Here is a 27,998-nt window from a genome sequence, read left to right on the forward strand (position 1 = left end):
ACATTCTTATCTCTAGCTGAACTGTCACCGTCTGCCCTTCTTGCCTGGGGTTGCCTAAAGTATACCTTTAAAGCACATTTTAAACACAACCCATGAAAGAATTATGGGCACTGCAGCTGAGAAGCTGGGAACTGTATTAAGTGAAGGGTTGCTGAGAATTATAGCTCTATGAGGAGCAAACAACAGTACGCAGATACTTTTGAGCGAAAAAATGGGCTTCGAATATACAGTACTGTATGGTGTTGTTGCTCAGCCTTATTCATTTTCCTTGCACGCCTCTGTTAACACCACAACCACCTTTAAATCCAGTGGGGATAGGATCACAACTACTTTAGAATGTCTCCGTTTATTTCTACGAGCAGCTCTCCCATTCCGCCTCGCGGGACATTTAAAAATATTACAGTATTTCCATAGCTGTCAACCTTCCCTTTTTTTTGCGGGAAATTCCCTTATTCCAGCGCCGTTTCCCACTGCTTCCCGCTGCTATCCCGGATTGTTAGATATCCCGTAGACTGTCCCCGGGACAGGTGAGGCTGCTGATCCCTTATTTTCAAATCTGAAAGTTGACAGCTATGAATATTTCTTCTTTTTATGTCAAAGTTAACATCCACCTTTCTTCCCCCAAGGGATCCTAGTGCGGCTCTCAATAAGAACCACGTTACAAGAACTGCGACACGTTGCACAAAACAGTTAAAAACCAGCTGAGAACCAGAGAACCGCCTTACAACGACTCTTCACTTTTTATGTCTCTGTGAGCGTAGAGACAGAAAAGTGTTGTTGGTGGGTTGTTTTTTTTAAGCGGAAGAGGAGCTGGGAAGGTGGGGAAGAGAGCAACCGGAAGTTCTCTTAGAAAACGGCAGGAAGTGGCGTGCACCTTTGGGCGGAAGTGCCCGTAAACACGAGTCAAAAGCTTAGGACGTGCCCGTAGCTGCCTGCGGCCCAATCAGAGCGGCTGTCCCTGCGGGAGGCTTGCCGAGCTCGGATGCCAGCGGAGCCGGCGCGAGGTCTTTGTGCGGGTTCCGCGGCGGAGAGGGGCGCGCGCGGGCGTCGGGCATGGGCGGCAAGAACAAAAAGCACAAGGGCGGCAGCGGCGCCGCGGGGGCTGGGGCGGTCCATCCCGCCGCGGTAGCCGCAGCCCGGGCCAAAGCGGTGGGCGCCGGCGCGACCGAGTCCGGAGCCGCCGGCGAAGCTGCCGGCAAGAGAACCTCGGCGCCCCGCCCGAGCCCCGCTGGCAAGGACCCGCGCCTGAAGCAAGGTACCCGCCACGGGAACCGCCTTCGGAGGGTGCAGGGATCTCCGCACGCCTGCTCGGAAGCCAGCCCCACCGGCCTCCATAGGACTTACTCCCGCGTTGCGTGCCGTGGAGGATTTCAGTGGGCATTCATTAAGCTTCCCCTCTGCTCGTTTAAGGCAGAAATCCGACAGGTGAAGCGCTTTCCGTTGCTGCCTCCCCAGGCTGCAAGGAAGGTTGGGACTAGCCGCGATGGCTACTGTTCTCCCTCCGCTGCCTCTGAAGGCTGGTTGCTGGGAGTCACAAATGGGGAGATTGCTGTGGGGCTTGGGTCCTTCCTGAGAGCTTCCCCAAGGAGCTTGTTTGGCCGTTGTGAGGATGAAATGCTGGACCAGATCAGTCTTGAGCCTGATCATCTTACCATATTGCTTCTTGTAACCTGATTTTATACTAAGGATGCAGGCCATGTTTGAAAGCCCATATGATTGGATTGCTGTCATGAGCTGTAGGTGGAGCTGCCACTGAAAAGTGCTCAGAAACTTCAGCAGGGCGCAAAGAACAGCAGTTGGGTAGTTGACCCAGGCTGGTTCTAGGCAGCAGGTGGCTCCCTTCTTAACAACAGCTCCACTAGCTACGGGTCTGACTCCAGGCACAGTTCAAAGTGCCTATACAGCAACCGAGATCCGGGCTATCTGAAATACCACATTCCCACATACAAACCTGCCCAGGTTTTGAGATCCTTAGGGAAGGTCCTTCTCTCTGTCCCAGCACCCACACAGGGACGCTTGGTAGGGTAATGGAAGAGGGCCTTCTTGGTAGATGCTCCCAGATTCTGGCTTCCTCTCTGTTATCCTTCCACCAGCAGGTGAAAACCTTCTTATTCCAACAGGTTTTGGGGAACTGACTGCTTTTAATAAAAGGGTTGGTGCTTTGCTGTTTTTATTATAATTATCTATGTTTTTAATCATATACATTAATTTTACTTATATTAATGTTTTCTAATGATTCGTGGAAAAGCTGGAGTATAAAGAAATATATAATAATTATAATAATTAATTACCCATGTAAGCTTTCCATATGTGATTCTAGCCATGTTTAAGCTTCATGTCTGCTAGACTATTCATGTGTTGTTGGCATGATGTCAGTGATATTTCTGCCCATGCCATTGCTTGCTTGTGCTCTAACTCCAGCATGGTCTAGTATATGTAAAAGGAGTACACTGATAACAAACAAGTATTCCAGTTACTTATATCAGGAAAGCAGTGTTTTGGCTGTCAGTTTTGCCTCTGTCTGATATTACTCAAATAATTTTTGTTTGGCTTCACAGGTCCAAAAACCTACAGCTTTGGTTCATCATCTGACTCTGGTGCTTCCGCAAATGCAGATAAATCTATTCTTAAGGTAAGGGCATCTGTTAGAAGGGAAAGACTCATGTTTTGTTATGTTAGACTAATCTGAAGTGTAAATATTCTACATAAGTAATATTGAGCATTCCTTCACCTTTAAAGCATCACACGCTATTAAGTAATATCCTTACATAGATGCGTATTTAGTGCATCAATCTTTTCATGTAGTAATCTGAACAATTCATGCCACAGTGTATATTCTGTTTCAATGGGCTTGCAATTGTGCTCAGCTATTAATGCACTGCAGCTAACAGTTTGCAAGAACTTGTTCTGGTTGTAACTATTTTTTGCCTTCACAGGTAGTGATTAACAGTAACTTGGAAAAAAGAATTATTGGTGTAATCAATGAGCATAAGAAACAAAGCGGTGAACAGGGAATGATTTCTAGAAGACTTACAGCAAAGAAATTACAGGTGAAGTATGAGAAACAAACGTAGTAAATGTTTGGGAACAGGGGAGTCACTGAAAAGGTTTAATCATAATTCAAGTTAGTTTGATTTTTATAGCTCCATGTGTCTTTTTTTAAAAAAATCTTCATTGAAATTGATAGTGAAGACTTTTTCGTTGTGTTCAGCCTTGTCCTACTGTTCATCAGCAAACAAGGAAGAAAGGAAACTGGCCTTAAACTAGGTCAGAACATTGGCCTATCTAGTTCAGTATTCTGTACATTAACTGGCAGCAGTTCTCCAGGGTTTTAGGTAGGGACCCCCCCCCAGCCCTACCTGGAGATGCTGAGCATTGAACCTTACACTTCCTACATGCACTGAGCTATGGCTTTATTTTGAAAGATATGTGCAAGAATATATTTGTGGTTGAACTCAGTTTCTTTCTCAAGCACACATTGCCAAACCATTTCCAACCTTAACCATGGACAATACAAACTAAGATTCTAGATCAATTTTTGAAATCAGAATTTGAAGCTGGCTAGCAGGCCTTGCTTGAGAAGGGAACACAGTTAATGTTAACCATAGTTTCTCAGTGTTGGCATTGCCCTTAAGTCTGGTATGGGTAATTTGTGGTTGAGGGTAGATGGGTGGGGGAAGGAGTACATGATCTCACAGTTCACTCCAATCCCTATAACATAATTAAAACGTGGGGTAGGGTTGCCATGCGTCTGGAATTTCCCAGACATAGCTGGAATACGGCAGTTGGAAACAGTGTCTGGGTGGAAATAGCTGAAACATCCAGAAAAATCATGACACATGGCAACGGAAGTCTAGATTTTGGAGAACTTCTTAAAAATAGACCCCAAACCTCAAAGATCAACAACTTTGGGCAAAACTAAAAAAAAAAGCTCACCAACCGCCACCCCACCCCAAAAATTTTTGTATTCAGATTTTCACTTTCTGAAATATGGTAACCCTAATGTTGGGTTCCTCTGTAACATCTCAATACTAGCTGACTACCTCTTTGAACTGTTAACTTAGCATATTATACAAAGCTTTTGGGACTGATCCCAAGGAACTCTGATTGACACATGTAGCTTCCAGTGAGTATGGATTTCCTCATGCTCTACGCATTGGGAACAGCACTACACTTCCAGTGGGATAAAACAACTATGTAATAACAGTAAAGGGAGATTGCTTTTTCAAGTGTTTCCAAGATAAAAAGCCTGGGGCAAGTAACCTCTGTTTCCTTAACATACTGTTCTTTATAGGATGTGTACATGGCTTTGCAAGGATTTTCTTTTAAGACTGAAGATATTGAAGAAGCTATGAAAAATACTATTTTGTATGGTGGTGATCTGCATTCTGCACTAGACTGGCTGTGCTTAAACCTTTCTGATGGTAAATATAAAGGAAAAATCTGGCTTTGAAGTTTAAGAGTGCTGCTTGCAACTGAAATTGACCTTTTCCTGTCTTTATGTATTCCTCCTTTTACAATTAGTTAAGAAAGTTATAGAAGCTTGCATTCATGCTAGTAACCTACCACTTGCTTACTACTTGGAACTACCATGGGGAATTACTTTACTGCAGGCTTCCTCAACCTCAGCCCTCCAGATGTTTTGAGACTACAACTCCCATAATCCCTGATCACTGGTCCTGCTAGCTAGGGATCATGGGAGTTGTAGGCCTAGAAACAGCTGGCGGGCCGAGGTTGAGGAAGCCTGCTTTATTGTATTGCACAGAGTTTAACTGCTAAATAAAAAATCAAGTAGATGTTACACATATTAAAACAGGCAGTTTCAAAATTCAGACAACATATATTTGCCCTCATTTAGTTGAAACAGTTAATATAGGGCATAGGTACAAAGGTTTTCATGAGATCAGCAGGAGGAGAATAGTGAATATATATTGGAACTGAGTGCACTTACTTTGTGACCAAACAGTTAGTGTTGAAATTATTATTGGAGTAGAACTCGATGAAAATAATGGGAGGGTTTAAACTCCTTTTTCTATACTGGAACATAGCAGTAGTATGCACATGTAAAGAACATGTTCATAAGCATTATTTAAATTTCAACTTTTCTTTTAAAGATGCATTGCCTGAAGGTTTCAGTCAGCAGTTTGGGGAAGAACAACAGAAAACTAGAGCAAAATTCCATTCTCCTTTGCCTCGAAGTGAAACTCCCCAGGCACCAAACAATAAAAAGAAGGAAGACGACAATGAAAAAAAGGTACTTTATTGGATATGCAGAAACTGTGTGAAGGGTTTTTTGAAGCCTTAAAAAATACAAAATCAAAAGGAAACTACTTGTCAGTTTTCATTTTTTATTGATTGATTGGTTTTTTGCCCTAAATAGTAAAGTGAGAATATTTTAAAATAAATTAACTTGCAGGAATTAAATCAAGAGGTTCCCTTACAACTAATAAAATATTTTAGGTTTTATTGTTACTTGTTGATATCTCATATTTTCCTAGGCCATGTTCCTGTTTACAGTTTAATTTAATAAACCCTTAGGCTAGCAATCCTAAACTCACTAATAAATAATCCCCGTTTGACACCATGGAACTTCATTCTAATTAAATATGCAAAGGATTGCACCGCTTCACTCTAATCTATGGTCTGTTTTTGCTGACTGAAGTAGTAGAAACAGGTGTATCAGTATCAGCTGGTCTTTAAAGAAAACCTCTCTCCATTCATAGATAGATTGAGAATAAAAAAAAGTAGGACTATCTCTTTATAGAGAGCACCTGTCTCGTATCGAGAACGGCTAATTATAGAGAGTGAATAATTCATGTATATTCTCCTTATCAAATTATTTTTACACTATCCAAAGGTAAACACAGGAAAACACAAGGATATCAGCATGAAGGAATGGATATTGCAGTATGCAGACCAACAGAGTGACGAGGAGAACAGCGAATCTGTGAAAAATTCGGAGGAAGAAAAATTTGATCCGGTAAGTTTATAAGCCATTTTATATAGATCTTTGTTCGCTGAAAAGCATGGGCATTTTCAACAAATTTAACAGGCACCATGTTAGGTTAAATACTTCTTGATTTCAACGCAACCTCATTATGTTTACATGTACTCAAGTATCCATTAAAGTATGAGTCCTTTGTCATTCATATCGAGCAGCTTGTTAAATAATCGCAGGCCTAAGAAAACTGAAAATGCTTTTCATAGTTCTAGAACTCTAGTGTGAGTGCTTAAGAGCAACTTTCTTGAGTTGATGCAGTACAAAATGCTTACCATCATCTTTCACTCTTTGTAAGTTAAAAGAGCTCTAAAAAGAAAGTTGCTTCTCAGCTGAGGTTGTGGAGATGAGCAGAGATTAAAGATCAGAGTGAGATTGTCATGAAGAGACTCTGATCTTAGTGTGTTGTGGAGGGGGGGGTGGAGATTGTAAATGCTTTTGTAAGCCTTCTCCCTCTTCCCATTTGAGATTGGAGGGGAAGTCGTTTTGACAGGTGAGCATCCCCACCCAGCTGTCAATCATGTCTTGTCATAATGACACCGTGGGTAGACTACCTGTTAGATTTGGCCCTACGAGGCCAATCTGGCTCATGGAGCCAAAACTGTCCCCCACTCCTGTTGTAGACTGTGTGCCATTTAATCTGCACTTGCATAATAACTAAGTAGCTCATCTGGAACAGAATGAAAGATATTTACACTTGGCTGGGAAACTTGTGGAAGCAAAAGAACAAGCAAGTTCTTCCAAGCAAGACAAAAACAAGCAAGGACAGAAGGTGGCGCAAGAGAAAATAAGGCGCATTCAACAAGGTAGGAGCACTCAAAATTCATTTATCTGTAGCACGTTGAGGGAAAAACACTATTGGTATTGAATGTGAAGAAGCATGTTTATTGTTGGTGCTATACAAACATGATTGACTTTTTTATTTCCATTATGAGATTGATCAAGTTGTGTGTGCAAAAGCGCAATTGCTCCCATTCCACTTGGTACAAAGGAAAGCGAAATAAGTTCCTTCATACTTGCAGGTTCAGAATTCAGAGCCTGGCCTTTCTGTGTTACACAAATGCACACGGGGAAGTTTTCATAATGTGACTGACAAGACCCGTGTCTCGTGCCCACTTGGCACTTCTCAAACATTACTAACACGCATAGGAATGAGAATTTTCTGATCTTCAACCCAAAAAGATATTCCCCCAAGCCATTTAAAGATATGCAATCCACTCCCTCCTCTTTATCCTTCCCACTATAGTAGCCAAGGTCTTACCTGACTTATGTTTCCTTCTTGGCAGAAATGGCAGGACTGGAAGAACACCCCGTGTTTAATCCTGCAATAAAAGTTACAAACCAACCAAGTGACAAGAAAAAGGTTCCTGTGCCTCTTGAAACGGGTGGGGCATTGAATTTGCGCTTGCTTGAAAAACCTCAAGCTCCTCCTGAGGAACAAAAAGGTATGGAGCAGTTTGTTTAAAACAACATAAAACCTTTGTCGAGCATTATCTAGAATAAATCACCATCCTTGTGTAGAAATGCAAGGAAGAGAAACCCTAAAATGGCACGATGTGATTTTCTTAGGTAACAGGTTTTCTGACATGAGTCTGCAACATCTGCAAGACCTGTCATTTAGCCTGATGTAGGTTTACTACCTTGAGCAGATCTGGGAAACTTTTAGGCCTCCAGCTGAACTACAACTCCTTTCGAACCCATGGCCAGGGTTGATAGAATTTGTAGTTCGGCGGCATCTGGATTACGAGTCTACCGCTCTTAACCACTACACCACACTTGCTTTCCCACACAAGACCCTAAATACACGCTAGTCACTAGCTTTAATTTAACTGATTGCCCTGGTTTTTCATAAATGTGATATAGGACAGGATTCTACAATTTATATTCATCTGGATTCTTGCGCAATGTGGCATCCTAGTGTTAATAGGATTATTAAGAAGTGGTGCTAGAGGTAATCACTGTGTTTTGTGTTCAGAATTAACTGTGCATTGTCCCGCAAGTAAAAGCTTTCTCCACAGCCTTTCCTTTGGGCTAAGGGAGATCCTTCTGTGTGCATGTGTTTAGAGGCTTAGCAGGGGGCTGTATATAAATCGTACCACAGTAAGACCTGTGTGGAGTCTGAATTAGTGGTCGGGATTGAACAGGTAACACAAGAATCAGTCAATGCTGTGCAGTATAAATCAATGCTGACTTGCATAGTTCTGTGTTTAAATCATTCATCCTTTAATTCTGGTAATGACCTCTGTGTTGTCGTGCAAAATAATGAATCGTTTATTGATTGATGTTAGTGAAAAAGAAAGAACCTCAGGACGTGAGGAATTTTGATTATACTGCTCGAAGCTGGACTGGGAAATCTCCCAAACAGTTTTTGATTGACTGGTGCAGAAAACATTATCCCAAGTGCCCAAACCCATCTTTTGAAAAAGTTCCAGCAGGAAGATATTGGAAATGTAGGTATGTACTGATATTAACTTTCCTTTTGACTTTGCTTGATAATTTTTAATTCCTTTCCCATTAATTCTAGTATGGTTATGAATGGATACTTAATGACTTGCTATATATCTACTGAATGCATATAAAATGCCCATCTTTAAAATAGATGGACTTGATGCCGGTCTCATTCATACAATAAGTATTTGAAAAAGGCTGATTTTTTTCCCAGTTGGAAAAACTGAGGCAGAGGCAAAACTGAGGTTATGGTGACTCCATAGTGTGGAACAAAGTCTTTGCATATGCTTTTTTGATAAAGGTGATCCTGAGCAGCCTCTCACAGTCCCTAGCAAATAGCACAGAATGCTTCTGTTAGTGTTCCAAGTACTATGTTAATTCCACCCTCCCTTCAGTTCCAATTTTAATTCCTATCCACCCTCAGCCAGTCAGCATTTGGTACAGATTAAGTAGTTTGATGGAGGTGTTTTCTCTCTCTTAAGTATGGGCTGGATTAAAACATATATGCCCTATCACAGTTGCATGAAATTCTGCTGATGGAGGCAGGTGAAGAGGCAAACAGTGTACCATTCTAAACATCACCACCTTCAGCCATCAGCATAGTATTTTATTAGGATGGAGTTGCTAAACCCCCCCCCTCATTATTATTTTTTTAATGAGGGTGTTTGTTGAAACACAATAGAACAAACACATGACTATGTGGAGCATAAAGTGGGATGAGGGGTAACTGTGGTACCTCGGTTTTTGAACGTAATCCATTCCGGAAGTCTGTTCGAGTTCTGAAACGTTTTAAAACTGAAAACTGAAAGCGGAAGCTTCAAAATGGAAGCCTCGGTACGGAAAACTCAAAATGGAAGCCATGTTTCCTGTTTGACTTCTGAGGCACATTCGAAAACTGAGGCATTTACTTCCAGGTTTTCAGTGTTCAAGTTCCAAAACGTTTGACTATGGAGGCGTTTGAAAACCGAGGTACCACTGTACCTCTGTGGTATCACTTAATTTCCCAAATGTGTAGAAGGGTTAACTTTTTGAATCCTGCAGTTGAAAGCCATCCTTTATTCAAAGTAGATATGATTGCTGTGTGACTTAAAATGAATTTATACACTTTGATTTAACTTCTTAAGGGTGAGAGTTACCAAGTCGGCTGACGAAACAATGACAGCAATTCCAACGATCCTTACGGAGGACAGCATGCAGGCTCAACACCTGGCTGCTACATTAGCACTTTACCAATTAACCAAAGGACAGGTGAGGTTTTGTATATGATTGAACTCTGAAAACTGTTCCTAGTGCAGACAACATTTAAAATCGTTCAGTTGTATTTATTATTATTTACTAGATTTATATCTGCCCTTCCTCCCAAAGGAACCCAGGTGTAGTGGTTGGGAGTTACTCGTGCGTAATCCTGCCCCGTTTGAGCATCGGATTGCCTGGTTAAACCCTCTGGACTGCGCAGCCCATCTTAGCGTGGCTGCTCTTAGTCACTCGTAGAATCTGTCTGTGGGCGTTTCTTAAAGCGTTGCCAACATAAGAGTTGTTTGACGCCTAAGCGTCTCCGCCTCTCACTGCGCGGGAGTCTCCTGCGCAGGGTGGGTGTGGGCAGCGGGGTGCTTGGGCTCTCCTCATTAACTTCCAACGAAGAGTCCTGGAGCCCCTGCACCTCCCTGTCCCGTTGCTCTCCTGGATCCCTGGTGTTACACTCATTCTCTTCCCCTCTTTCCCAGCTGAGTCTCCCCCTAGCGCTGGGACCTTCTCCTGCAGAATCAGAGACCCTCTCCTTCTCCCGTGCCTCTGATGTCAGTTCCCTGACACCAGGGAAGCACACCTTACAGGAGTTGGTTCATACTTGCCAATTCACCATTTGGTAGCTCATGTATGTGAACATGTACCCTTTGGAGGCTGGTGGATCAGGAAACATGCACACTGTAAACGTCCTGTTACCAGGTCCAGTGCATATTTCCCCTAGTTAAAGTGTGTTTTTTTTTTGTTTTGTTTTTTGTCTCTTCCGCAGTCAGTCCATCAGTTACTTCCTCCCACATACAGGGAGGTTTGGCTAGAATGGAGTGACACTGAAAAGAAAAAGGAAGAAGAAAACAAGATGGAAACCAACAAACCCCGTGACCAGTTCATTGCTAAACTGCTAAACAAGCTGAAACAGCAACAGCCCCAGCAGCCGCTGGAAAGCAAGCCCCAAATATTGGAAGATGCAGAAGACTCTTGGGAGAACTTGGTTTCCGAAGAGGACTTTGGTGGTCTCTCTCTCGACAGCCCAGTTACAGATGACCTGGAACCTGCTAGGACCCTCTTTAAGAAACTGCAGAATACGCCTAGATACCAGAGGCTTTTAAAGGAGAGGGAGCAGTTACCTGTGTTCAGGTACCGACATGCCCTCATAGAGACTCTTAAAAAGCACCGAGTTGTGGTTGTGGCTGGCGAAACAGGCAGTGGCAAAAGTACCCAAGTTCCACATTTTTTGTTGGAGGACTTGCTGCATAACGAACGAAATCTGAATAAGTGCAATATTGTTTGCACCCAGCCCCGAAGGATTTCCGCAGTGAGTTTGGCAACCAGAGTATGTGAAGAGCTGGGCTGCGAAAGTGGACCTGGAGGAAGAGTAAGTTGCCTGTGGGAGGGTGGCTGTGTGCTCTGACTTAGGCCTTTTCTAATTATCAGTTTATAATGGGACCTCTTATCATAGGGATTTCAAGTAGAGTCCCTCCTTGCTGTGGATTTCGCTTGAAGCATCTCTCCTAATGACTGGCCGACTGCTATACTGTTCATATTCTGGTATTCTTTTGCAAAAACGATTAGTGCTGCAGAGAGAAGCTATTGCATATCCTTTAAGAAAGCATCACCAGGATAGACTAGCTGGGAGTCTGTAAACCAAAAACCAAACCCCACTGAAAAACCATATTGCATTGGCTATTTAGTGTTTAAGGAGACTTAAGTCCAAGAGTGCTGTGTTTTTGTCAAATAGGTAGACTCTGTAAAGCAATCATTTTAAAACTAGATCCATACAATTTTCCCCAGGAGTAAGACTTTTGATTCAAAATCCAGCACAAAATCCAGCCAGTAATAAGTTTACTACAGGCTCACCCTTTGTATACTAATCTGTTCTTCTTTCTTTTTAAATTAAGAATTCCATGTGTGGCTATCAAATCCGTATGGAATCCCGAACAGGCGAGGCCACTAGATTGCTTTACTGTACAACTGGAGTTCTTCTTCGAAAGCTGCAAGAAGATGTTCTTCTTTCTAACGTGTCTCATGTTATAGTGGATGAGGTTAGCAACACTTACACAGTTACCTGCAGAAGACTGGAACAGTGCAAAGCAACATGTTTTATAGAAAGCCCTTGCTTCTGTCTCATTCATTAACTCGCTTTCCATTCTGTTTTTTTCAAGGTCCATGAAAGAAGTGTTCAATCAGATTTCTTGCTAATTATCCTAAGAGAGATCTTGCACAAGCGTTCAGACCTGCATCTAATTTTGATGAGTGCCACGGTAGACAGTGAGAAATTCTCCAGCTATTTCACTCACTGTCCCATACTAAGAATTTCAGGAAGAAGTTATCCTGTAGAGGTAAATATACAATTGCACTCATATCTTGGGTGTGCTATTAAAATCCAATTTTGCCTATTCTTGCAACAAGTGGCTATAATCCTGAGTCGTTATTTGAAAAGACTCTTTGTTTAAGAAATCTTCTTAGGAAGCCATGTGTCCATATTTCTTTTATTCCTTCAATGAAATGCCATATAACGTTTTTAAACTTATACCTGAACCAAGTAATGTATTTTTGATTTATTTTTGCTTGAACCCATGTGTTGAGGGGAGAAAATGATTAACATGAGCTGCTCTTGTATAGCTTCACAGCACAACAGGACAGAGGAGCCTTGTGCCAAAGTTTAAATTATCCATTTTTCAGATAAGCCTTTATAGGTACCTATTTCAACAACAACAAAAAGTAAAGCTGGTCCCTTCCTTTCATAATACTCAAAACCCTGCTGAAGTTTGTTTAAAGTAACGTTCAAAGCATAATTCTTTTTTACACAACTCTAGGTTTTCCATGTTGAAGATGTGATAGAGGAAACTGGTTTTATCCTTGAGAAAGATTCTGAATACTGTCAGAAATTTTTGGAAGAAGAGGAGGAAATAACAATAAATGTTACTAGCAAAGGAGGAGGAGTTACAAAATACCAGGTGAGACGCTTTCTCCACAGGGGATTCAATTTCCTTTCATGAACAGTATTTCAACATCATACTGAAAAACCAGCGCAGAACAGTTAGAAAGTGGATTCTGAACATGCATTTTAAGAACCCCAAAATGGGCTTCTCTGAACTTGTTACGTAGAGGATGAGTGTGTACGATAACCATGCTACTGATACACTTGCATCCCATATTCTTTTCAAAGGGAAACATACATGAGGTTGCCCCCTATTTATCTTCATGAGGATCCTGTGTGGCAGGTTATTTGAGGGATAGTAATTGGCGCAAGGTCACCCAGTGAGATTCACGACTCATCAGGGATCTGAATCCAGGTTTCAGCAGTTCAAGTCCAAAATTCTATCTGCTGTTCAACACTGGCTCTCTTACTAAACCCTTATAATAAAGGGTCTTTTTGGACTGCTAATGGTTTCAGTCCCATTGTATCTATGGAATAGCATGTTGGTCCTTCACCCACTGTAAGCCAAGGCAGATCAGGAGAGTTAAATCATGGGTAGGCAATCTAAGGCCCGGGGGCCGGATGCAGCCCAGTCGCCTTCTAAATCCGGCCCGCAGACGGTCGAGGAATCAGTGTGTTTTTACATGAGTAGAATGTGACCTTTAATTTAAAATGCATCTCTGGGTTATTTGTGGGGCATAGGAATCCGTTCATATTTTTTTCAAAACATAGTCCGGCCTCCCTCACAAGGTCTGAGGGACAGTGGACTGGCTCCCTGCTGAAAAAGTTTGCTGACCCATGAATATCAAAGTAATTTGGAGGTTGTGCATCTTGACTTACCACAAATGTTTTTAGCCAGAAGTCTCATACCTGGCATTGCTCGGGAATTCTAAGAAGCCAAAAAAATCAGTGCAGTTTTGAAAGATTCAGTCTGCCATTGTGATTCAAAATGGCGTCCAACTGTATCCAAACATAGACCAAAACCTCCTTGATCTCAAGAATCATTGTGCAAAATTTGGTTGCAGTATCCTAAATGTCCAATTGCATAGAGAACAGACAAGCCACTTTCCAAAATATAGCATAGATTAAATGTGTCTTTGAACAGTGTCATTTGACCTCAGTTTCTAGGTAAAGTATTTGTTTTATGTAGTAATCGTAGTTAATACAGCTTTAATTATACTGTTTTTTCATTTCTATGTTTATGATTTTGTCATCCACGTTGCAGTATTATAAAACAAGCTATAAACAAATACCCATTTTGTTAACCCATTTCAGAACTTATATTTCCAGTGTTCTTTCTCACCCCCCACCCTTTCTTAGGAACATATTCCAGTTCAGTCTTCACCAGGTATTGATTTAGGACCTTACTACCAAAAATTTAGCAGTCGAACCCGTCAAGCCATTTTTTATATGAATCCCTACAAGATAAATTTTGACCTCATCTTGGAGTTGCTTGCATTCCTAGGTATGTCTTTTTGGAATTATTTTTAAAGCTGTTAGAAAGTTACAGACCAAAATGTTTTTTTTAATGCTATATATTAAGGCTGCTATCCTTAATATATGTCCTTGTGGGACATGTTTGAGGGGGGGGGGAGAGACTAAGGAGTAAACCTTACACAAATCTGGAGGTCTTGTTCTCTGGGCATCCCAGGACCTCCATACAACAGTACTCAAGAAGGGTCACTTCGGTGCTGCTAACGCAGCAAAAATGGCAGTTACAAGTTACTGATCTCTGCAGCCATAGCAGGCGCTGCGATTCTCAGGTTTGACTTCACTCCCTGAGGCGCATACCATTGTCTCTTGAGGCAGACGCATGCCAACAAGAATCCTATGTATCAGGATTGGTGAGCCTCACACCCGTTGGTCAAATGCAGCGCTCTAGATGTCTCTTTCTGGACCTTGGTCACACTTCTTCACTGGCCCCCTCCTTGACGCTTGCCTGTCATAATGCCTTTTCTTGCCTGGATGGAAGGAGGGTGTGTGTGGGTGTGTAGCTTAGAAACCTTGGCTTTGCAATGCAGGAACACAGCTTGCTGTGCAAAGGGAACAGCCACATCCATCCCTCCACTAACTTAGATATACAGTAGTACCTTGGGTTATATACGCTTCAGGTTACATACACTTCAGGTTACAGACTCCGCTAACCCAGAAATAGTGCTTCAGGTTAAGAACTTTGCTTCAGGATGAGAACAGAAGTGGTGCTCCGGTGGCGCGGCAGCAGCAGGAGGCCCTATTAGCTAAAGTGGTGCTTCAGGTTAAGTACGGACCTCCGGAACAAATTAAGTACTTAACCCGAGGTACCACTGTAAAACTGCTTAGAGCTTCTTGTAAACTGTCCTGACAATTTAGCAGTATGCAAATTCTCTTGAATAAAAAGGACTGTTTGCCTCTGACCACACCCACCATTGCCATGTGGCCCCCAGACTAAAAACAAGGACCTCCTACGCCTGCTGTACACTCTTCTGGACACCAGGCTCATTAAATTCCATGTGACTTCTGAGTTAACATACAGAAGATTGTTCTGTGTATGAATGGCCACCCTGGGCTCCTTTGGGGGGGAGGGGTTGGGTATAAATTTAATAAATAAAATAAATATGATGTTGAATTGTTTGCTTTCCTTAATGGTAGAACAGTGGGTGTCTAACCATGGAGTATTGGCTTTTTTAAAAAAAAAACCACAAATCCGAATGTGAATTGTTTTCTTTTTTTGTTTCCTCTATAGACAGAACTCCCCAGTTCAAAAATGTAGAAGGAGCTGTCTTGATTTTTCTGCCAGGCCTTGCTCATATCCAACAGTTGCATGATCTCATTTCAACTGACAGAAGGTTTAATCTAAGGGAGAGGTAAACTAATTATTCTTGGAAAAACACTGATCAGTTCGCATGGGAAATAGGTGCTGTGTGTATGTAATTTTAAATAGATTATGGAAAGGCTAAACAAATTTGCTAGCTGAAAAGATGAGCCCTACTTGTTTAATGGATAAATTTTTAAATGCTGCACAAGCCAGGACCCAGAATTCCCCTCTTCAGAGAAGCCCCCTTTGCTATCATTTATTCGATGGACAAAAATATTCATGTTTCTGCAACACTTTTAAGGAACTGCTAATGTAACCATTGTTCGGTTCAGGTGTGGGGAACCCTTGGCCGTCCAGATTGAGCTGCCACTGTTGAACTACAACTCCCATCATCCCTGGCCATGGCTTACTTGCTTGCTAGGGCTTACAGGAGCTGTGGTTCAGCGATATCTGGAGGGCCAAAAGTTCCCACCACCTGCTGCAGACCATGCTGGATGAGTCAGGGCAATGATGTTGGAGGAAGGTTGAAGGTGCAGAAAGAAATATAAGCCTGAAAATATGGTAAGCTGTATGTGCATGGGATTTTGCCTTCCCAAACTTTTAAGAAGCCATCAGTTGGAGGGGGCAGCATTCAAGCCGTATTTTCTAAAATGCAGCCATGTGAGCCTTTCTTGAGTTAATTCTAAAATGGGTCCACATATGAATTAGCATAATGACCATTGTTTACTTTGCATAATGTCTAAGACATGCAGTCTTAGAAATAAACACACAGTCATTCAGTGTTGTTGTTTTTTACACAATCCTTTCAGGCACCAGTTAATAGCACTGCATTCTGTTCTGTCCACCCAAGACCAAGCAGCTGCCTTTACATTGCCCCCGTTTGGTGTTAGAAAGGTATGGTTTATATAACTCTCTACACTCTGTCTGTCTCATATTGCGTTCCAGTTTGATGTTTCCTCCTCCCCTTATCGGCGTAACAGACTGCCTTCAGTTCACATGTTTCAAAACATGATTGATGCTGCCAAATTGTACATATGCTGCCCGCATCCCTTTTATGCTATAGAATCGTGTCTGCCTGTGCACAATGTGTGGGTAATAAGCAAGATCACTTCCTCAAAGGTGGCAATCTTTTGCACCTTTATTTGGAACCAAGTCCCTCTTAGCAAAATGGAGCTTGGTTCTGAATAAATATGCATACAATTTGATGGCAATTGGCATGCATAATTTTTCAAAAGTAAGGGATGATAGTTACTGGGCAAAGTAATGTTTCTCCAGGAGATGGAAAGTGGGTGTTCATAGTGCTTTTAGTAAAGTCTTCAGAAATGAATAAATTGCACTGCTGAGAATGAAGAAGATCATCTATATTGATTCATGATGAAATACAGAGTGACTTTACCTAGATTCTACTGCATGGTGGTTTGCTGGAGCACCCTAGACCCTAGTTTGAAAGCATCATAATAAATACATCAGCTGTTCTGACAAAACATTCATATGAAATATTAACATTCCATCCAATGTATAAAAGCTGGACCGCCCCCCCCCCCATAACAATGGAAAACTTTGGCAGCACACTAACAATGAAACACTTAACAATTTTTTTGTTTCTTTTACAGATTGTTTTGGCCACGAATATTGCTGAAACAGGTATTACTATACCTGATGTTGTTTTTGTAATTGACGCTGGAAGGACAAAGGAAAATAGGTAACACTCAGTGTTGACAATTGGTATTGAAGTGCTTTTGTAATGTGAGCGCAGTGCTCAAAACTCCCATTGTTCTAGGCACATTTTGCGACACGGAATTTTATTAGCATGAGCAGTTTTTGAGCTCTGGGTGCAGTACTGTGTCTAAGATTTCAGATTAAAACTACAGAGTGGAAGGAAAGGTGGACCTTTTTCTGCCTACCCACTTCCAGCTACTCTTTGAAGACCAGAAAAGAGACCCTCTTAAGAGTATTAGGGGGGTGGGCATTAGGGGTGGGGTAGAGCATTTGAAAAATTTACATAATATTTTAGCTGCAGTTCATTCATTTTCAGCTTTGTATTCTTGTTATAAAAAAGTGTGCCTAGCCATTCCATTGTTGCACCCACAACCTAGGTTAAAGGTGCCATTTAGCTCCTAGCTCATATCTCAATTTCTAATACTATGTGAGCATGTAGTATAAAGTGCCAGTTAACCTAAGAAACCCTTAATTCCTCAAAAGGCAATACAAGATAGGGCCTTTTCTGTGGTGGCTCTCCATTTTTGGAATGCTCTCCCCAGAAAGACTCACTTGGTGCCTTTGTTGCATATCTTTAGGCACCAAGCAAAAGCATTCCTCTTCTCCAGGCCTTTGGCTAATTAAATAATGTATGGCCTTTTAAATTTGTGGAGGGTATTGTTTTTATTGCTTGTTATGTTATATATTTCTGTGTTCTTGTATTCTAAAATGCCCTGTGATCCTTAGATGAAGAGCAGCCTAGAAATTTAGATTAAAAGTGATTGGTAACATGGAAAATGCACGATTATTTTCGTGGCAAGACTTAATTTCTGTAACCAGAACCATGCAGTAGTATGCTATGTCTCTGGAAAGCAGTGGTTTTTGTTTTGCTGGTTGCATATTCTGTGGCATGGAGTTGTATGTAAGAAATATGGAGCTCTTTCACAAGAAAATCAAGATTCTACAAGTAGCATGCATAACGGATATTTGCATGTGCTCATTTTTGTTATACAATCCTCTCCCCCCCCTTTTTGTAAAAAAAATTCTTTGCTGATTGGGTAAGAAAAAAACTTGGTCCTAAAGGAAACTAACAGGTGCCCAGATGATGGTGCTAAGGAAAGAACTAGGAACTATTTTTGGTGAAAAGATCTGGTATACTGTCCACTATAAACTCTAATCTCAGTCCTCTCACAGCAGAAACCACCTCAGTTCTTTTCAAGTTATTCTCTTTAATACTGAGTATTGTATTTGTATGCTAAGGTTGTAGAAGAAAAGGTTGCAAGATTCTGAACAAGTTGCCATGTTCCTACACTAGAGTCCACAGCCAGTACTTCTGAACCTAATTGCAGCTATAGTGTGAGGTTGTCTAGGACAATCATCAGGTATTTTCGAACTAAGGGCCATTTTTAAAATCCTAGTTTGCTACATTGGACCCATTTAAAAATATATATTAATATATTTCCTCTCCCTGCTGCCGCCTCCATCCAGCCTGCCTGGTCTCTCTGCTTATCCATCCTATATCACCTTGTCTTTCAAATCTTTTCTCTTGGGACTCTTCAATTAAAGACCAAGTCTCTTGTTATCTTCATTGTTCACAGGAGCAGAAGTTTCTAAGCTACTTTGATTTCTCACAGGAATGTGAGTTTACTTCCCAGAAAATTAAATCACGCCATGCATTTTAAAACACCACGGTCCATTTTTGAGGTAGATTCTACGAAGGTCAATAGGCACCTGTAATTGCAACTAGTTTGATGTGACTGTAGAAATATTCCACTTAGACTAAAAGGTGAAGCAGACTTTGCAGAATCTGCTTGCAGATCTGCTTGCAGAGAAAGTTCTTAACATGGCTTTAACGTAGACGCTTTAATGGAAATTTGTGTTTCATTCCCTTTAACCCAGATACCACGAAAGCAGTCAAATGAGCTCATTGGAGGAGACGTTTGTCAGTAAAGCTAGCGCACTACAACGTCAAGGGAGAGCTGGTCGCGTGAGGGATGGATTTTGCTTCCGAATGTACACCAGAGATAGGTAAGGCTGTCTTGGCCTTCAAGATTTAGACGCTAAGCAAGTAGTACTTATGATTGCAAATAATCTATTATGGTACTTCACTTGGCTGTTAAATGACTACATGTATTCTGCCCCCCAAATATTTCTCTGCATAGTACTTAAGTGAAAAAGGCCCTTTCACCCACAGTGAGTTTCACAATGGACATTGAGAGGCATTTGATAGAATTAGCAGAGCCCAAACTAGTCAGATCTTGATTAGAACTAACTTGCACTATTGTTGTGTTTTCCCGTACCCTCAGTCAATGAAATGGCCGCCAGCTTAGTTAACGCTGTGTTACGCCTGTGTACATAATCTCATGGCAGATTTAGCAATATGAACCACATCTTACTGCATCTCTCCTTTGTGTTTTTTGCAGATTTGAAAGTTTTGCAGACTACTCTGTTCCAGAAATATTGCGGGTGCCCTTGGAAGAACTGTGCCTTCACATCATGGTATGAGCTTTTCTGTTTCAATTATTAATACTTCTGATTTATCGGGAAAGCATAAGAGGCTGGGTTTGATTTCTGAAGGCCTGCAGGGGGAAAATGGAAAAGTTTATTTATGTCTTAAGCACCTATTTGATCTGTGCAGGCAGTGGGCAGGAACAGATGTTAAAGTTTCATATTGCCATGCACATGAATGCAAGTAACTGTAAAGAAGAATATTTTTTAGGAAATGTGTATTTTGGTGGAGGACATATATCCATAAAGTTATACTTTATTATTATAGGATGCTGTTAGATGCATTTATCTCTTCCTTGCTCTTGGGTCATCTACAGAAATGTAATCTTGGCTCTCCTGAAGAGTTCCTCTCCAAGGCCTTAGACCCACCTCAGCCTCAAGTAGTTGGCAATGCCATGAACGTTCTACGGAAGATTGGGGCTTGTGAATTAAGTGAGCCCAAACTGACTCCTTTAGGCCAACATCTTGCAGCATTACCAGTCAATGTAAAGATTGGTAAAATGTTGATATTTGGTGCTATTTTTGGCTGCTTGGAACCAGTGGTAAGTTGACCGCCATTACATCGACTATTTTCTAAACTTTAGACAGTATCAGTGCTTGCAAAATAATTGTTAATATTGAGGACCTGTTATCGTCTTAAGGCATATATCTATAGTGGTACCTTGGTTCTCAAACTTAATCCGTTCCATAAGTCCGTTCCAAAACCAAAACGTTCCAAAACCAAGGTGTGCTTTCCCATAGAAAGTAATGCAAAATGGATTAATCCATTCCAGACTTTTAAAAACAATCCCTAAAACAGCAATTTAATATGAGTTTTACTATTTAATGAGACCATTGATCTATAAAAGGAAAGCAATAAACAATGTACTGCAGTTACACAGTCCAGTCAGTCAGTAGATGAACTGAGTTCCACACAGTCACAAAAACAAAAAAGAGCTGCAAAAACAAAAATGCAAAATAAATAGCAAAAACAGACAAGCCTCAGAGTAACACTCAAAACGGAAGTGTGGCACTCGAATCGGAAGCATAACACTCAAAGCAGAGAATGTTCGGCTTCCGAAAAAAGTTCATAAGCCGTAACACTTAATGCCGGGTTTGCAGTGTTTGGGTTCCAAGTTGTTTGAGAACCAAGGTACCACTGTATCTATCTATCTTCTATCTCTATCTATCTATCTATCTATCTATCTATCTATCTATATCTATCTATCTATCTATCTATCTATCTATCTACTGTATCTATCTATCTACACACGACTTTAGCTGTTTCAGGGCAAACTGGAGTGTGCCACTTTCTGAAGTTTGTAACAATACCCAAATAGGATGTATTTTTCAATAATATATTTGAGACATTGCTCAATTAAGGATAAAGAAAATAGCTGTCCTCATCATGCCTTACTTAGGAGGTTTCAGAAATTTCCAACTTGGCATTTTTTAAGAAGCAGAAGGTTGAACGAGATGGATCTGGGCAGCTTTTATGTGCCATTGCCTTTCACTTTCCAAATCTTTCAGAAATCTGTGATCACATGTAATGCTAGCTCCTTGCTTTCATTTTTCCACTGACGAATTATAGCTCAGCTGCTTAGGGCATGGTGCTGAAAGCCCCAAGGCTGCAAGCTCGATCCCCATAAGAGACAGCTGCATATTCCTGCACTGCTGGGGGGTTGGAGTAGATGATCTTCAAGGTCCCTTCCAACTCTTTGAATTCTTTGAATTATGTAGTAGAGTTCTGTGGCAGTGTAATCACTTTGGTTCTTGATCTTATGCAAACTTAATGAAATAGATACCGGTGGGAATAAAGATGTAATTGCTATTGGATTTAATTTATCATATCTTGCTATGGTTTGCAGGCCACTCTCGCTGCAGTAATGACAGAGAAATCTCCATTTACTACACCAATGGGAAGAAAAGATGAAGCAGACCTTGCGAAATCATCTCTGGCTTTGGCAAACTCAGACCACTTAACAATTTACCAGGCATATCTGGGGTAACTCAAGTATTCTTTCCTAAAGCATTTTGATCAAAAGAATGCATTCTGTGATAAACCTTTCGTTATTATTTATTATCCAGACTATACAAGGTGCTTAGGGTTCACTTAACTAGTCTTCCCTCCCATTACTGTCATAGTGCTATGCTACACATTTGAAACTGGGGAAGTACAAAGTATACAGTGTTATGGCAGCCGAATTCTCTGCTCATTTTGTCTTCTGTTTCAGAAGAAACTGCCTTTAGTGCCAACAGAAATGGTCTGTGTTGCAAATGCAGCTGTCATAGTGCTAACTGGGGAAAGGAGGGGTTCCAACCTAGGAACTGCAGCCGTGCTATAATACTGTTCCCCCACAAAAGAGGGAAGGTATCAAGGAAGCACAAAAGTTTGCAGAGCTACAAGAACATTTAGGGAAGGGAAAGGGGGGACTCCAAAAACAGCCTCATGAGGCTGCATTCTGAAGCACTACTTCCCATATTCCTTGACTGTGACTCTTTTGTGTTCTTGCATCATGAGTTTTTATATTATAATAATTAGGAGAGCTGGTTGTTGTTCTTTTGCCTAGATGGAAGAAAGCTCGTCATGAAGGAGGATACCGCGCTGAAATGACTTACTGCAGGAGAAATTTCCTCAACAGAACTTCGCTATTAACTCTGGAGGTACCAGCAACAATTTTGCCATTTAAAACACTTCAGCCTTGTTTAGGGATTTATAAGTGGCTTAAACGGACACACAAGGTGGGGAGAACACCACATGTCCACACACATTATTATTATTGTTGTTATTATTATTATCCTGCCCTTTTCCCTGATAGGACTCGAGGCAGCTTACAGATAAAAACTAGTTACAGATAGGTAGCCGTGTTGGTCTGCCATAGTCAAAATAAAAAAATCCCTTCCAGTAGCACCTTAAAGACCAACTAAGTTAGTTCTTGGTATGAGCTTTCGTGTGCATGCACACTTCTTCAGATACCAATAAAATACCAGATAAAAACTAGAACTGCTAAAACCATTGACAAGCTCAAGTGGAATGGGGCCTTAATGTTCTCATCTAGCAACTAAAATGACCATAACCCTAAACATCATTGGAGAAAGTGGTATCTGTTTTCATGCAAATAATGCAGAATAGATGGGGCTAAACTCCATTGTCTCTTTCTGATTGCTTTAGAACTCCTTTTGCAACTGAGGCTCTAAATTTCTGTAGTAATGCGTGATATTTGGGCCCTGAACTTTATAGGCTAATAACTAAACTAATAATAGTAACACCATGCTGAAATCATAAATTTTATTATCTGTTTATAATATATTTAGAAACTAAAATGAAATGCAATCAAGTTTCTCACCTTTTCTGTAAATGTGTTTAGTATCTTCATTAATCAAGTGTAGTTTACCTGATAAACTAAAAGAAAATAGGCTGCCGTTGTTGGAAAATCTGTTGTTGAATAGTGACTGAATTGTTAAAATGTTGCCATTTGCATCTATTTCAGGATGTTAAAAAAGAGCTAATCAGGGTGGTGCGGGCAGCAGGATTTGCAGCGCCCTCCTGTCACCATGAAGGCACACACGCCCTTTCGCTACAAGAAATGGTCCTCCTTAAAGCTGTGCTGACTGCTGGGCTTTATGACAATGTGGGGAAGATAATGTACACCAAGTCTGTCGATATCACCGAGAAGCTGGCATGCATAACAGAGACTGCTCAGGGTAAAGCCCAAGTTCACCCTTCCTCTGTGAACAGGGACCTGCAAACCTATGGGTGGTTGATATATCAAGAAAAGGTAAGATCTGCAACATTCTGCCAAGCAGAGGGAATGGCGCAACAAATCTTGAGTTAGATGTCTTGCAGTGCTAGGAAAACGATATGCTATTTAGGACCAGGATTTCTCGCCTTGGTTTAAGTGGGCATGACCTACAGCATCTTAGATCTATGGTACTTTGTAAAACAGTGGTTTCCAAACTATGGTCCGCATACCACTAAAGATATGCAAGCTTCATTCAGGTAGTCCACAGCATGTCTGCATTAAATATTCATGTTGATTTTAAAATGTATTTTTATTGCTTATTTTATTTATTTTATTGCAGTGTGAATTTTATGGAATTCGAATTGAATACAATAAAATACCATATTTTTCGCCCTATAGGACGCACTTTTACCCTCCAAAAATGAAGGGGAAATGTGTGTGCGTCCTATGGGGCGAATGCAGCCTCCTTGGCTTCAGCGATAGCAATGCGAAGCCTCCGAATCCTGCTCCGGAGGCTTCGCGTTGTTTTCGCTGAAGCCAGGAGAGTCTGCTCTTTGAGGCTGGCGGTGGGGGAGCGCAGCGCTTCCCCCATCGCCAGCCCCAGAGGATGGTGGGCAGCGGGAAGGCAAGCGACGCCTTCCCGCTACTCTCCAACCCGGCTTTGAGGCTGGCGGTGGGGGAGCGCAGCGCTTCCCCCATCGCCTGCTCCAGAGGATGGGGGGCAGTGGGAAGGCGAGTGATGCCTTCGCGCTGCTCCCCGACCCCACTTTGAGCTGCACGCTCTTTAAAGGCTGCGCGGCTCTTGGGGGCTTTTCCCGAAGGAGGGAGAAGGGACTGGCTGGCTGAGTCAGTCCCTTCTCCCTCCTGTGGGCTTTTGCGGGAGATGGGGGAATTCCCCCACCTCCCGCAAAAGCAGGGAGAATTTCTCCCCTGAAAACTAGGTGCGTCCTATGGGCCGGTGCGCCTTATAGGGTGAAAAATACGGTACAATAAGAAATAAAAGAAGTAAAAAATACGGTACTATAAGAAGTAAAAGAAGCAATAAAAAAACATACAGCGTCTAGCATAGTGCTTTAGAATTGCCACAAGAGGCAGAACAATCATTAAGTGGTCTGCCCATGACCTTCATCAACTTTCACATCATCCGTGGGAGAAAAGGTTTGGGAACTGCTACCGTCAAATTTTCATTGTGATCCATGGCATTTGGTGTACAGTGGTACCTTGGGTTAAGTACTTAATTCGTTCCGGAGGTCCATTCTTAATCTGAAACTGTTCTTAACCTGAAGCACCACTTTAGCTAATGGGGCCTCCTGCTGTCACCGCGCCGCCAGAGTACGATTTCTGTTCTCATCCTGAAGCAAAGTTCTTAACCCGAGGTACTATTTCTGGGTTAACGGAGTCTGTAACCTGAAGCGTATGTAACCCGAGGTACCACTGTAATGGTTCAACATGCTTTCAAAGGGCAGTGTGTAACAATTCCCTGTGGCAGAACAATCATGTACTGCTATATCAAAAGCAGCAGTTGAGTCAAGTAACATAATTATTTGTGCTTGTGTTTTTCATGCAGATAAGATACGCCAAGGTATACTTGAAAGAAACTACTTTGATTTCCCCCTTCCCAATATTGCTTTTCGGCGGAGACATAGAAGTATTGCATCGTGAACGGCTTTTGTCTGTTGATGGCTGGATCCATTTTCAGGTATGTTTAGTTCCCCTTTTATCCATCCAGGTTGGGAGAAGATTTCCAGTTTGTTAAAACACAGTTTCCCCATTACATCAGAGCCAGAAAACCAGTTTAAATGCTTCTTATAAACCTGCTTTACAAATCAGATAAAATTATCCTGATTTTGGATGTGGCAGGAAACTGATATAGCAAAACAGTTTTCTTTCAATCTAGGCATGCAAAAGTAGGGATGGGAAGGTCCCATCACTTGTTCTCACTCCAGCAAACCATGGTTGGTTTTCAACAGCAAATTTTTAAGATCTGATATGTTATTAACAAACTGTTCCGAAGGGGAAATATAAGATTTAATATTCCTATTCTTGCAGGCTCCTGTCAAAATCGCAGTGATTTTCAAGCAACTGAGAGCACTCATCGAGTCTGTTTTAAAGCAAAAACTTGAAAACCCTAAAATGTCACTTGAAGGTAATTCCCCATCCCCAGCACAGCCATAAAAATATTGAACTCAGTATATGTAAAATTTGTGGAATAGCAAAACATATGCATCATTCTCCTAGATTTTATGTATGATGGATGAATATCATATACCACTGGGGGTGGGGAGGTCACTATTTTGCACAGCTTTCTTCAGCTCTGAGCACTTTCTTGATGTAAGCTAGTGCGTTGCAATATTTCAGTTATGTTTGGATGCAGGAGTCCCCATACATCCATGGACTTCTCCCTTAAGGATTCCTACATTTATTTCAATAAAGGGACCTATCTTTCATACACACAAAGAAATGTGTGCTCAGAAAGGGTCCATCTATTGAAACAAATACATTGCAGTCTGTATGCCACAGAGATGCAGGTAAACGTTAGTGTGAACTTATTTTTTAATTTGGTATTGTGCCTTTCGTTGAACATGAGTAGAGTAGTTCTCTGTGGATAAGTTACCAAAATAAAATACAAAACTGATTAAGGTAAACTCTTACTGAAACAAGATAACTATAAACCTTTAAAAAAAAAACACCTTCATTATGTAGAATGGTGACTTAGCAGCTCAAATTTCCAGTGTAACAAGCACACTAGTGCCATTTCTGATTTTGCCCGAGTTTATTTTAGCATGAGACACACACAATGCATTGTGTGTACATAGCATGGCTTCAGATAACAAGGCCTCTCATCCAGTGGCGTAGCGTGGGGGGTGCAGGGGGGGCCGGCCGCACCGGGCGCAACATTTGGGGGTTAGGGTTAGGGGGTGCAAATCCATGGGTTAGGGGATTTTGCCCCGGGTGCTGACAACCCACGCTACGCCACTGCTCTCATCAGTTCACTTTCTTTCATGTTCGACAGCTTAATGTGTCCAAATTCCTTGGCACACTTTCTAAATTTTATGCAAGTTTTTCTTTCTGAGCAAAAACTGAGGGAGATTGGACATCACTGCAAACACTAAACAACCATAACAATAGCTTAACAATCTGAATGCACAAAATTGTGAGCACTGGCCGCTGCAGATGGTTATCTCTCAACTACTTTAGGCAAATACCTCAGCATAGGAATCAAGTTGTGAATCAATGTGTGGCGGGATTTAAAATGCGGCATTTGGTGATTGATGCTAGAAAAATTAAATAGATGGACTCACTGTTAGAAATATAAACATGATAGCTCTTAGGATTATATTCCAACCTATTCTTTTAAACACAAGAAGGGTTTTTAAACCATAACCTGAAAACTCTATCTATGGTCCATGTATTTAATTGTGTGCACAATTCTAATTTGTGAATAGTCAAGCGACCTCAGGTACATTAATATCCCAGATCTGAAGAGGCTGAACTTCACATCCTTATCATTTCAGTCCTCATGATACTTTGTGCTGCTTTAAGCAGGCAGGGTGCAGCGTGACAATCTACAATACACGATCATAGTTCTTGATGGGGTTGGGAAATACGGCTGAATTTTCCATTCTTCGGTACTTATTGTCATTCTATTCCCCAGATGATAAGATTTTGAACATCATCAAAGAACTGATAAAAACAGAAAACACTACCTGAAACAAGAATTTGGCTGCAACTACAGAACCACAATAATTGGAAGAAGAAATTTATATCTAAAGTAAAGAACATGCTAACTGTAAAAGAGCATAATACTATCATGTGGAAACTGCTTGGACTTTGCATATATTTTCTATGTCATTCTGTGAAGAATAGGAATGCATTGTAAAAATGACAATAAAATTGGGTGGCCCTTGTTGGAATGTTTTTAAACTGTGGCATCAACATAAATGGTTTCAGTATTAATGTGATATATGTCAAGGAGAAAGTGTGAACTTGACTTGATTATGTTTTCAAGAGCAGAATTTGAATTTATGGAATAGGTTTTAGTTCTCTTTAGGAATATGCAATTGGGGAGCAGGAGACTTTTCTTTGCCAAAGTATATGTGCTACATAATTATCAATAGGATTTTTATCTACATCATGGTAATTTGATGCAATACATTTTACAAAATTGCTGTTCTTTGATTATTACTCATGAGGTGAGTTTGAGAGAGCAAATTACAAATCGGTATTTGTAGAAGCCATTAGTTCTGGAGTTCCATTAATCCTTTAGAACCCATTCTCTTTTGGATTGACATCATGTGCCTGAATTGAGTATGTACCAAACCTTGAGAGAAAAATGTTAAAGGTCTTTCATAAATAAATATTTAGCATTGCACATCAAGAATTTAAAAGTACGTTCTTCAGAACAAAAGATGTAATAAGGAAAAATAAAAGAACCATTACTTTTTAATAAGCCTAAATATTCGAAGAACTTCTCTCCTGCATAGTCTTCCTCTTTCTAAGCATCCATTTGCCTTCGTCTTCTTTACAGAATTTGAATTCTCTCCCCACTTTTTAAATGTACTGCAGAAGCTACAAGAACTCTGTTCAGTCTTTAGATACCAGCGATGAATCTATAATCGAGCCAAATAAAATATTTTCCACTCATATTCAGCTGAACTTTCAAGTCATTGT

General features: G+C 41.1%; 1 protein-coding gene across 2 annotated transcripts; it reads left to right on the top strand.

The window, feature by feature from the left end:
• Positions 1–878: 878 nt before the first annotated feature.
• DHX29 (DExH-box helicase 29) lies at positions 879–27,971 on the top strand. Of its 2 annotated transcripts, XM_083465707.1 has the most exons (27): positions 879–1,255; positions 2,559–2,632; positions 2,937–3,050; positions 4,295–4,424; positions 5,115–5,254; positions 5,858–5,980; positions 6,678–6,804; positions 7,285–7,443; positions 8,287–8,452; positions 9,571–9,694; positions 10,458–11,060; positions 11,584–11,727; positions 11,848–12,024; positions 12,502–12,642; positions 13,926–14,070; positions 15,328–15,448; positions 16,209–16,293; positions 17,013–17,101; positions 18,997–19,125; positions 19,521–19,596; positions 19,923–20,147; positions 21,453–21,589; positions 22,155–22,248; positions 23,076–23,363; positions 24,895–25,026; positions 25,377–25,473; positions 26,983–27,971. In XM_083465707.1, exons 1-27 carry the CDS (start codon positions 1,054–1,056, stop codon positions 27,036–27,038), a joined length of 4,098 nt encoding a protein of 1,365 aa, XP_083321833.1. In that variant the 5' UTR covers positions 879–1,053; the 3' UTR covers positions 27,039–27,971. The 2 variants fall into 2 exon arrangements, with proteins under 2 accessions (XP_083321833.1, XP_083321834.1); XM_083465708.1 differs by lacking the exons at positions 879–1,255; positions 2,559–2,632 and having other exon boundaries at positions 2,999–3,050; positions 8,287–8,448.
• Positions 27,972–27,998: the final 27 nt, after the last annotated feature.

This window comes from Podarcis liolepis (assembly GCF_965112155.1).
Source record: "Podarcis liolepis genome assembly, chromosome: 11".
In the NCBI taxonomy this organism is placed as follows: Eukaryota; Metazoa; Chordata; class Lepidosauria; order Squamata; family Lacertidae; genus Podarcis; species Podarcis liolepis.

What these genes read in the sequence shown, in the direction of transcription:
- DHX29 (XM_083465707.1), top strand. Translation starts at nt 1,054, where the DNA reads ATGGGCGGCAAGAACAAAAAGCACAAGGGCGGCAGCGGCGCCGCGGGG. An exon ending in TTGGCTGCTTGGAACCAGTG is followed by an intron (nt 20,148 to 21,452) that starts GTAAGTTGACCG and finishes TATGGTTTGCAG; the next exon opens with GCCACTCTCGCTGCAGTAAT. An exon ending in CCCTAAAATGTCACTTGAAG is followed by an intron (nt 25,474 to 26,982) that starts GTAATTCCCCAT and finishes TCTATTCCCCAG; the next exon opens with ATGATAAGATTTTGAACATC.